Raw genomic sequence first — 12031 nt, forward strand, 5'->3', positions numbered from 1 at the left:
GTGTGTGTGTGTGTGTGTGTGTGTGTGTGTGTGTGTGTGTGTGTGTGTGTGTGTGTGTGTGTGTGTGTGTGTGTGTGTGTGCGTGCGTGCGTGCGTGCGTGCGCCCGCCCGCCCGCCCGCCCTTTGTAAACAGTGTTGTCAGTTAGTGCTGCTTTCTCCATAGTGTCGAATGTAGATCAATAAACTGATCTACATGCTAACAACGTTTCGAATCGTGAAGAGTTATCTTGTAGAGCTGTTATTTCTTTGGCACGTGACTCCCTCTAAGCTTATGACGTTACCACAATTCGCTTATTATTTTAACCCACAATGTCTATCGCAACTGCAGATTTTCTTTTCTACAATGACACTAATGGAGCCTGCCTGCTTGCTCAGGGGACACATTCAATCTTGACCTTCAGGTCAAACTTGGTGTCAGAGCCTGACTTTTGACATGATCTGAATACAAGAGCAGCCCTGGAGACAAAATACAACCACCCCAATTGTATAAGTTATTATGTTGTATTAACATACTCTACCACAGGGGTTCTCAACCCGTGGGTCGCGACCCCTCGGGGGGTCGCCAAATTATTTTAGGGGGTCCCCAAATTATAAAAAAAAAAGAAAAATGATTTTTTTTAAATTTTTATTTTCACGATTTTTCAAAAATAGCAGACCTACAAGCTCGTAGCGCGCCACTCGGTGGCGCGCTATGAGCTTGTAGATCTGCTATTTTTCAATAGCTAAATTATAACAATGCTTAAAACACCAAAAGGGGTTCCCGCCCAAAATGGTTTAAGGTTATTGTAGCAGTCAATTTATATTGGGGGGCGGGGCGGGGGTCCCGAGACATTGCCAAAGCATTTCCGGGGGTCCCCGGCCAAAAACGTTGAGAACCCCTGCTCTACCATACAGATTGGACACAATTATATTTTATTAATGAAAAAAATAAATACAAAAAAGAAGCTTACGTGGTAATGTTAAACGCTACTTATTTTTGCATGATTTTTAATTTGTACACTTGACTGTTTCTGTATGCATGTTTCTCATTGGCTGGAGCTGTAAGTGCCATTAGTGGAAGTCCAAGGAAATGTTTGCATTCCCCAGGCATTAAATGTGTGTTGTGATTGGTAAAAGAAAAAAAGAAAAGACAGCTTCCAGGGGAAGTATATAGATTAGGCATACAATGAAAGTCCCGCCCTATACGTTTTGCCTTAGGTCGTTACCAGGCTTTTCTCCTCGTGAGATGAGAAAAGCCTGGAAATGAGGTTACTATCCCGGTGAGATTGCTTGAATTTATCCGTTTGATTGGCCCTGAGCATGTGCATCGCATGCGCATTGCAAGCACTTTGTATAACTATACGTTTGGAAAGATGCTATACAAATACAATTTATTCATTCATTCATGAATGGCTGCAGAAATTTGTTTTGAAGAAGCCTTTTTGAAAATCAATTCTAAGTGACTACTGCTAACGGAAACACAATGCGTTTGTAATGCTAATATAAATATATCATGCTTTGGTGGGAACAAAACATAAACAGGAGTTACAGGACTTCCTGTATGGTGCTCTCTTGCTGCTGTCTCTAGACGAAGCATGTTGTATAGCTGTGATAAGCCTTTTCCAAGCTCAGAGTTTACAGAGCATCACATTGTTGGGTCACTGTCTAAAATACTCCCACGGTTTTCAAGGTTTTTGTTATTTTGTTTTAGTTTTTTTCTGCTGCAGCTTATTCTCCAGGGGAATCATGCTTTGACGGGACACAGCCATGTTGTGACTTGTGACACGCCAATCCATGTTATGCAAATCATTATATTTCTGTAAATTATAACATCACCCAGCCCTATTATTACGAGAAGTGTGAAAATATTTTATGCTCATTATGAAACTGTGGTGGGACAAATTAGACTATAGCGGCCTGCCATAAACACTGAAGACTTAGTAAATGCCTGTCTAATTAAATGTATTGATCTCCAATGGGGAATTCAAGTGTTACAGTTTCCAAGAGAATACAAAAAGTGCAGAATGTGCACAAGAAAACAATAAAATACAATCGTATAGAACAGAATATCTCGTTATCAAAACGATACCGTCACATGCTGTACACTGTGTACAGTCCCTATTCATGAAGAGGTGGTTCACATTGGGTGGGTGGGGTCCTTCACCATCTTTCAAGCTCCTTTTTTCCCTCCCCCTGATTGAGTACAGGCTATCGGTAGCAACCCATAAGCCTCTCAACAGAGCAGACTACACATTGCAGCCTAGTCTTGTAGCGCGAGGAGTCGAGGTATGCAGTATAACAAGACAGTGATGGACTCTAGAGGGTGGCTGAGTACTAGTGGTTGGTCAACAGATTTCAGACATCAATTCTGCAGAAAAATCTCCATTTTCATGCTTTCGTGATTTCTGTCTTGTCCTTAAAATAATTAAACAACTCAGTGATGATGTCTTGTGTTTCACAAGAATGTGGACATCAAAACAGGATACACACTCATAGAATATATATACTTTAAGTCATTCACGGAGAGAACAGACAAAATTGTCAGCCCTAGGCCTTCATTAGTGTCATGTCAAAACTGTCTCGCACAATGCAGAGGTCCCCACACGGCTTTGTGAAAACTGTTGTGCAGCTAGCTGAGATTTCAAGTGATTTCAAGTTCAATGTTGGAGTCTTGTGTGTTTTAGCCAAGATGACATGAGTCCTGGTATTGTCATTGGATTAATCAGTGGCTTAATCTTTAACTAAGTAGTAAGTAGTAAGTAGTGGGCGGCGGTGGCTCAGGGGTAGAGTGCCTGGATGGGAACCGCAAGGTTGCCAGTTCAAACCCGGGCTCCCCCAGAGTTACTGTCGTTGAGCAAGACACTGAACCCCTAATTGCTCCCGATGTGCAGGTTGGTACCTTGCATGGTTTCCGCTGCCATCGGTGTATGAATGTGTGTGAATGGGTGAATGTAATGCACAATCTATGTAAAGCGCCTTGGATAAAGGCGCTATATAAATGCACCTTTTACCATTTAACTAGTAAGATATATTCATTTTTAAATTGTAACATTAATGTTCTCCACTGTACTTTACTCTCCAAGTAATATTAGTATAACTACGATATTGTGATTCTCCACTTGTCTGTGCATAAAGAGGAATAAATAGTCTGACAGAATCACTAGACAATCATAGAGTGAAGTGAATGTTTTATTCTAAAGAGACAGGGTTAAGCCCCACCCCCTGCTCCGGTAGTTGATTCCCAGGGTGGCTGTGCACATTTTGTATGTCAAGTATAGCCCCTTACAGAGGCGAGATCAGAACTGGCCCATACCAACTGGAACCTCACTAAAAAATGACAGAGACATTCTTTAGCCTCTGAGCCCTGCAGAGGCCCCTATTGTGTGATTAGAACCACTGGTGGAAAGTAACTAAGTACATTTACTTAAGTACAGATTTTAGGTACTTTTACTTTACTGGAGTATTTCATTTTTGAGGGGTGCTAGCCCCTCCTATATACAGCTTTTGTCCCCACACGTGACACGTCTCAAGATTTGCTATTGACGATGAAAGGGGAATTCAGGTCAAATGTCCGCTAAATCTTGTTCCCACACGTCTCAAGATTTGCCATTGACAATGAATGGATAAATTTTGTCAAAATTCCGCTAAATATGACGTAAATGAAACATCAAAACATTAAACGCCATTGACATTGAAGGGAAAATTTACGAGCAAATGAGCTAACCAATCACAGGCAATAGGCATTCTGATTGGCCAGTAATGATGATAAAGAGCACCCCTCACTTAGTCACTTCACACGGGTGTGATTCTTTTTAATATAAACTAATTTACTCCACTATATACCAGAGAGAAAAAAAAAAGAATCATGTGATGAGGACCCCCCTGAGGGTCACGACCCACCACAGGTTGAATGACTGCAATAAAGTACATACAAAAGATTTGTTGTCACTTGTCAGGGTACCAACAAGGACAGAATAGAATAAAAACTAAAATTAAACTACACAACAAACACTAACAATCTTACGGAGATGGCAGTAGTAATAAGCCTTCGTAAAATCTAAACAAAATCATTATATCAGGGAATTTGTCTCGCAGAAATAAGCTTTTGCAATCAATGTATCAGTTTGGCAAGGGGGGAATACAAAGCACTCATTCTTGACACCGAAATCAATTCAAAAGTTTTGTCGACAGAGCAAAAAATATGTTCGAGAGAACCTTTTGAATCTGAAGAGGCAGTGTTTTCTATAAGGGCCAGTCGATCCATACAGTGTGTACGTGATATCAATTTCCATGCAGATAAAGGTAACACTGTTCTTGATGTGTATAATGATATTCATGGGTGCAGGTAAGCCAGTCGAGTTTGAAATCCATTATATGCAGCGAACTGTGTGTGTTCTTCACTTTTAATGCAACGAAGGTGAAATCTGATACAGAATTAGTTTAATCTTTCTTTCTTTCTTTCCCATTTTCTCTCTCCATCTCTTCTATTTGTATCTTCTATCTGTTTTTCCCCACTATGCTCCAACATCCGACCTCTTCTTCACACTTCTGTCTTCTTACCCCCAAAACAAATCACTGTGTCTGCTTGTCTGTCTCCAAATCCCTTCCTCCCTTGTCTTCTCAATTGCTCTCTACTCTCCCTAAAATCCACCTCTTTATAACATATACATTGACTCCCATGTTACCACTATCTTACTTTTTTCCATCCGTACTAACACGCTTCTCTCTTCTCTTCTCTTCTCTTCTCTTCTCTTCTCTTCTCTTCTCTTCTCTTCTCTTCTCTTCTCTTCTCTTCATTATCCTATCTAATCCCCCCCTACTCCATTCTCCCCACCGCCTCTATTTTATCTCTATCCTTTCCCAAATCTGCCTCACCTTCTCTCTTCTCCCCACACTCCACCTCTCCCTGGCCTCCATCCCTTATCCAAAACACAAATATATTCCTTTTCCCTCTCCCTTTCATCCTCCTGAAACCACCTACACCATCTTCCCACTTCACCCCCTTCATCTTACCCTCCTCTCCTCTTTTCACTTCCATTTCCCCCCAAATTCACGTCACCTGCCCGCCTCCCTCCACTCACTCACACCACACACTAACACACCCTATCATCCCTCTTTCCTCTACGGTTTATGGTATGCCCAAACCCTATCCTTTTCATGTTCCCGGGCGACTGTGGCTCAGGAGGTAGAGCAGGTCGTCCAATGATCCATGGGTCGGCAGTTCGAATCCCGGCTCCTCCTGTCTACATGTCGAAGTGTCCTTGGGCAAGACACTGAACCCCAAATTGCTCCCGATGTGCTGGTTGGTACCTTGCATGGCTTCCGCCGCCATCGGTGTGTGAATGGGTGAATGTAATGCACACATCTATGTAAAGCGCCTTGGATAAAGGTGCTATATAAATGCACCATTTACCATGTTCCCCGTGTCCATTTCTTCCATTTCCTCTCTCCCAAACTCACTCGGTCCACTACCTTTCTCTTTCATCCTGCCAGAACCCCCTCCATTTCCAGCTGGCCATGCGGACAGCGGAGGCTCCAGTGGCGCGTCTCCTGTACACCCTGCTGATGATGAATGGCTGGTGGGACCTCAGCGTTCTTCTCTGCCAGGAGTGGAATGTGGCCGAGTTCCTTTTCCTCATCAAGAACAACACTCGTTTTCACCTGGGTGCCCAGATCAACCTGACCGCCGTCTCCTCTCCTGCGACCGGGCCCTCTGGGTCTTCATCGTCGTCATCAGCAGCGACAGGATCAGATACGTCATTGTCGTCGTCGTTGTCATCTGCCTCTTTCCCCTACTTCTCGTCCTCTGCCACATCCTCCTCTTCCTCGTCCTCGTCCTCTGCCTCCTCGTCTAAGTCGGACCAGCAGCAGGTCCTCATGAAGCAACTGGAGGCCCTGCGGGATACGTCCACCACAGCCGTGGTTACGTTTGGGTGTGAGATCCGCGAGGTGCGACGTCTCTGGACGGTGGCCACCAGGATGTCGCTCCCGGAGTTCCGCTGGGTCCTCGGGGACAGCCAGAACGTGGTGGAGCTGAGGACAGAGGGGCTGCCCCTGGGGCTGCTCGCACACGGGCTGATGGGCACCCCGACGTTGGACCATTACGTGCAGGACTCCCTGGAGCTGGTGGCGCGGGCGGTGGGATCCGCGGCTCGAGAGAATCCGGCCCTGGCGCTCATACCCGGGACCACCAACTGTATGGATGTACAGGAGAGCAAAAGCAACTCAGGGACATACCTGGCCAGGTAAGAAGTTCAATCAACAAGATCGTAAAATGCTTGCATGTGCTTGGATAGATGATGTTAGCTCTCTCTCTCTCTCTCTTCTGTCTTTTGCTCCTCCTCTCTGACTCTAAACTGCATACATTGTCTACCACCTGAGGTTGGTAGACCTCCCCAAAGCACTCACATGCACACACACATGCACACAGCTTTCTGACTGTAGCGATGTGATGGCGGAATAATGTGTTCAATTGCATTTAGCAGCAAAGCAAAGTTACTATATTTACCCAGGGTAACTGGACTAAGCATCAGATACTTGTTTACAGCCAGGCCCAGCTCATAGAACATTTCATGGTAGTGGTTCAATGCCTTGCTCAAGGGCACTTCAGCGGTGGTCATTTTAACGTGCCGGTCCGGGGATACGAACTGGCGACCTTCCGGTATCAAGACCGCTCCGCAAACCGTTCGGCCACCGCTGTCACAATGAAGTGTGTAGCTGCTGCATTCCACTTTTACACAGCAGGGAGATATGAGCTACGATCAGCGCCGATCACACACCACTGCATTACAATTAGAGTCTGACCTTTCCTACTGTGATCCTCTCCCCAAAAAACACTGGAATCAGCAGAACAAACGTCCCAGAAGTACCTTCCCCTCTAGGAACAGAATTTATTTGGAAGGTGTAGGTCGGAGGGCTTACAGAGAACACTGTCAGGTGTTTATGCTCTGTTTAGTATAAGCTGCTTATAAAGGGTTGCTTTCATTGATCTGTAAGAATTTTTATGGACTGAAGAACTCAAGATTGTGAAGAAGCAGAACCTTTTGTTCTGCACACTTGCACCAAGTCTGAGCTATTCAAGTCTGCAAGTCTGAGCTATTCAAGATTTTCAGATTTTATTTTGTGCTGAATTGTTGAGTGTGTGGATCATATATATATATTCTACTATTCTATGGCCATTATATCTATCTTTAGCTAGTGTAATACATACTTGTCCACTATGAGATATAATGTATTTTTATGGCATCCTAGAATAGCCCTGGGCCTGTTATCTTAAATCAAAATATAACACGAGAGAGGTTTACTTTGAACAGATTGATCTTGGTGACTGACTAGAACAGAATACCAACACTGTTAAGTTTAGGGAGGTGTAATTCCACCAAAGTCATAAAAAAAACTCCAGTATTTGTAGTAATACTAGTCTAAGGTGCTTTGTGTCAAAGTGCCAGCAAACGGAAACAATAGAATTATGTTTATCTTCCTGCGTATGAGTCCAGTGTCCAACTTCAAACTGTCACACGTACATTGAATTGTTTGCCAGCCACAGGCAGCCTTAGGAAAGTACATATAGGTATGAGATAATAACATTGATAAATATATCAGGGCCATGCTGGGGAATAGGAAAGTTGGCTGTGAACGTGTATCACACACAGTATTATTCTCTGCCTGGAATGTTATAATTTCTTTGTCAAGCCTCAGGCCTGTTTAGTAGGAGATGCAAAAAGTACTGCTGTCCTTTGCACTTCTTTAAAAGTGGGTCGATTACATTCAGAGGTATGCATTTAGATCATGTTGACTTATTCTTCTGTCTGCTGTTTCAGTAATCTCGGATAAAAACACCAGCCATAATTATAAGCATGAATTAAATAAACGTGCAATAGGAATAGATGGGCACGGTGTCTGTCGATCTGTGTGAGCGTGCTGGCAGCAGAAGACTCAGGATCGGAATAAGCTCATTACAAGAATGTTGCTGATTCAAATCCCATGCAGAACTAACTTAATTGATCTTGAGACTAAATTAATTAGAAATGCTGTTACCCCCTTCACCCTCAGTGGCTCCTGTCAACATGGATGGTCTCAAGCAAGGCATTTGTGTGTGTGTGACTGTGTGTGTGTGTGTGTGTGTGTGTGTGTGTGTGTGTGTGTGTGTGTGTGTGTGTGTGTGTGTGTGTGTGTGTGTGTGTGTGTGTGTGTGTGTGTGTGTGTGTGTGTGTGTGTGTGTGTGTGTGTGTGTGTGTGTGTGTGTGTGTGTGTGTGTGTGTGTGTGTGTGTGTGTGTGTGTGTGTGTGAGAGACTGTGTGCGTGCGTGCGTGTACCGGTATGTGACCCTTACTCCCAGTACATTGATGTCCCCCAGATGCTGCTGTAAATGATCAATGTTTAAGTCAATATGTGTCTGGCTTCATAAGGGCTATAAGGACAGGAGGGAGTCCAGCTGGCTATAAGCCTATTGTTGCTCATACCACATGCAAACGAACTGGCACTATTCACCACGCGTCTCTCTCAACAACTTGTTCTCTCGTGCATCACTATAATGGCATTCAAAAGCATGCCTGTCTGTGTTGCGACTATATGCACAACAATGCCTGCGTTACTTTATTTAACCAAAATCTATGCCCTGTCCTGTTATTTGTGAAGATCTGATCAGTAAAAGAAATATTATGTTTGAGTAAATCATACTCATGAAATGGTTACAAATACGTTGTTATTAGAACTGGAGGGGGGGGGGGGGGGGGGGAGTTTGAGGGAGACAGGGAGTGAGGAGTGGAATGCCATAAAAGTAACCATTCAAAGGGACAGGTGCTTTGCTACAGTCTTAGTGATTGATTTGTTGATGGCTTAATAACAGCTTGTCTTACTTGAGCACCCAGGATATGTATTTTACTCTCAATTCTTATAATTTTGGTGCGTGGGATTTTCCTTTCAGCGTGGCTAAAACCCTATTGGGAGGTGGCAAACATGTATCCATGCAGGACAAACCCTGGTGTTATAGAAAACACAGTATCATTATTATTATTATTATGTTGTCAGAACTTTACCGCTGCGTTTTAACACATTTTTCGCATGTCAGACCAATTACTGGTCGGAAAAGCGTGCGTTGCCAAACCCTGGTCCATTACTGACTGAGTGATTGACTGTTCACATTGTTGAAACACACGGGTGACAAACGTCTCCCTCGTGTATAGCCTACTGTACAAACTGGTATGTGCAGACACGCCATTATTGTGCTTTTCCAACTCAAGTTGTCGACACAGAAACGGTTTCGTGATCCCGATGTCCAGGTCGTCTCGTGTTTTCTTCAGTTCAAACTGGTGATGGCCACTAACTGGACAGTGTAGCCAAGCTTTTATTAGGGAATAACATGGCTCAGAAATGTGGCCACTTGGTCCTTTTGTAAAAGCACTTTATAAGTGCTTCTGCCTCCATTTAATTTAACTAGAGCATCACACTCCTCTCTCTCTCTCTCTCTCTCTCTCTCTCTCTCTCTCTCTCTCTGTTTCTTACGCCTGTAAACACAAATGTGTAAATGTGTAAATACTGTACGTTTTTTAGTTGGTTCACAGTTCAATATAAACACGTTCATAATCATGAGAGGAGGTAACATTTGTAAGATGGATAGAATGAGACAGAGGTGAATTTGTGACTGATTACTTTACAGTACAACTGAACTAGGCTTGCCTAGTGGTCTTGTTTGAGCTACATTACTGTAATCCTACACACTGTGCAACGCTGTAGAGCTCAAGACCCTGGTGTGGAGGGCAGCCATTCAGGAGTGGCGATCCACCATCATTATCTTATTTGAATTATTTTCATTGTACTGCTTTAATTATTTTAACATTTTAACATTCATCTCACAGAAAGATCTAACTGAAGTGGTGCATCAATAGCAAAATAGCAGTAGAAAGAGATCAATATAACAAGAAAAAGTTTATTCACCAAGCCATAGACAAGTGTGCAGTTTCTTCTTTGGTTCAGCCATGTCAGACACAGGGGACATAAGAGATTGCACAAGAAGCAACGGTTCAGATGTCACCATGGTGCTGAACTCAAAACAAGTTGCTCTTCACCTCTCTTCACCACAACGTTCATGCAAGTCAAATTAAATGTTTTATTCAAACCAGTTGTGAGCAAATAGTTTTGCCTCTGGGCTAAAGGAGTGTGCTGTGGGTGTAGGCTAGGGTTATGCATTTCTGGATATGTATGGTCAGCTCAATGCTCCTCTAAATGTGTCGAAATTGAAAATCTCTGTTGTTGTGCTAAATTGGTCTTACTTACTTGATCAATTTGCTTGCAGTGTGACATACTGTCATTTGTAAAGGTCCTTGCATGGGATTGTATAACAAAGAAATAGAACATATGTTCTTTGCTTTGAAATTTAACAGCTACATTTAAATATATGATAGGGATTCATTAGCAGTAGATGAAGCCTCTTAAATCAAAGACAGCATCATAATGCTATGATTTTCTTTTCTTTTTTCTTTCTTATAATTATTTTCATTAATGCATATCATGTTGGTCTCCAGCTAATAAGCTGTGAAAGTTCTAGAGAGGGAATTATTACAGTATCATCATTGTAATAATCTTGACAAACATAAAATGTTGAGAGCGTTGACAATTAACATTGAATTCTGACATCCGTTTTGTTCCTAAAATAATCCATACCGCTTTGTTCAGCAACACTCAGGCAGAAACGTCTCATATTACAACCTTTATTTTATGTATTATTGTCTCCACCAGGCCGAAGGCATGGGGAGAGAGTATGTTTTGCACTCCGTCCGTGTGTCCGTCCTTCCGTCCGTCTGTTAACAGCTAATCTCCGGCACCGTTAACCCGGTCGATGCCAAACTTTGCACACACACTCCCTGGATGCCAACGATGAACCTCTGCCCCACATTTTCCAGAACGGCCTGTTATAGCGCCACCATGAGGCAGCTTTTCACATTTTTTACCTAAAACTGCACCGATCTGCGTGGAACGTTGCATGCACACTCCCTAGAGGCCAAGGACAAACCTTTGACCTGCATTTTCCGCATCTGCCTTTTATAGCGCCACCAGGAGGCCGACTTTTGTAAAACACATTTTTTGATATTACTCCTCCAGATTCTGTCCAAAAATCTCACAAATCGTTACACAGTATCTCTATGGTCATGTGCTCAAGTCGGATCTGTCCGATTCTTCATATTCCATCCTAAGTGGCTATAATTGGCTTTCACAGTTTGCAAGATTGCCCCGTTTTGAACAAAAGCCTCAAATCATGAATGCAGCATGCAATTTACGTGAAATATTTCACACATTTTCTTACTAGGCTGAGGAATATATCCCACCCTTTTCACATTGGCCTGTTATAGCGCCACCAACAGGTTGATTTTTGCAAAACACATTTTTGGAACTAAATGCCTCAAATCATCCAATTGCCATCAAAGGCGTATGAAGAAATGCCACCCTTTTCACATTGGCCTATTATAGCGCCACCAGGAGGCCACAACCTGACCTGCCCTGGTGGAGACCTGTGCCCCGAGGGGCACTTTTTCTAGTTATTCTTTATTTTTGAGTGGTGTAAACCACTCCTACAACTGGCTTTTGTGTGCATAAAAAAATGACCATGGTTGCTATGTTCAAAATAATTTCTGACGTAATTAAATCACACCCGGGTGAACTGGATGACCGTAGCAACCATGGTCATTTTCTCTGCACAGAAAAAGCCAGTTGTGAAATCACATCCGGGAGTGATTTCATTACGTCAGATCAGAGCTGATCAGGCTACATAATACCTTACCTTATTTCATTACGTCAGACATTACGTCAGACCACAGCTGATCATGCTATATAAAACCTTACACCACTCAGTTCACACGGGTGTGATTTTTTCAATTAATGCCTCACTTTGTCATAGTACTGTGTCACAAAAGTAGCAAAACTAGGTGATGTACAGGCTTAAAAGGCAGAGTATTGCTGTGCGTTTTTCTATTTTTGAATTGCAATTGTTAAAAGTAACAGTTTCCATCCGACAGCAACGGAATGGGTAGGTAGAGCTTCAAGGTCTTGCACACTG

The 12031-nt window shown here is 43.0% G+C and overlaps 1 protein-coding gene across 1 annotated transcript in view; it reads left to right on the top strand.

Moving 5' to 3' along the window:
- LOC306939196 (glutamate receptor ionotropic, NMDA 3A-like) overlaps positions 1–12031 on the top strand; it is a 92181-nt gene that overhangs the window by 13763 nt on the left and 66387 nt on the right. The window contains exon 2 of the mRNA XM_079523737.1: positions 5473–6224. Coding sequence (XP_079379863.1) covers positions 5473–6224 — 752 coding nt within the window. The remainder of the gene's footprint in view (positions 1–5472; positions 6225–12031) is intronic.

Source organism: Electrona antarctica (assembly GCF_951216825.1).
Source record: "Electrona antarctica genome assembly, chromosome: 16".
Taxonomy (NCBI): Eukaryota; Metazoa; Chordata; class Actinopteri; order Myctophiformes; family Myctophidae; genus Electrona; species Electrona antarctica.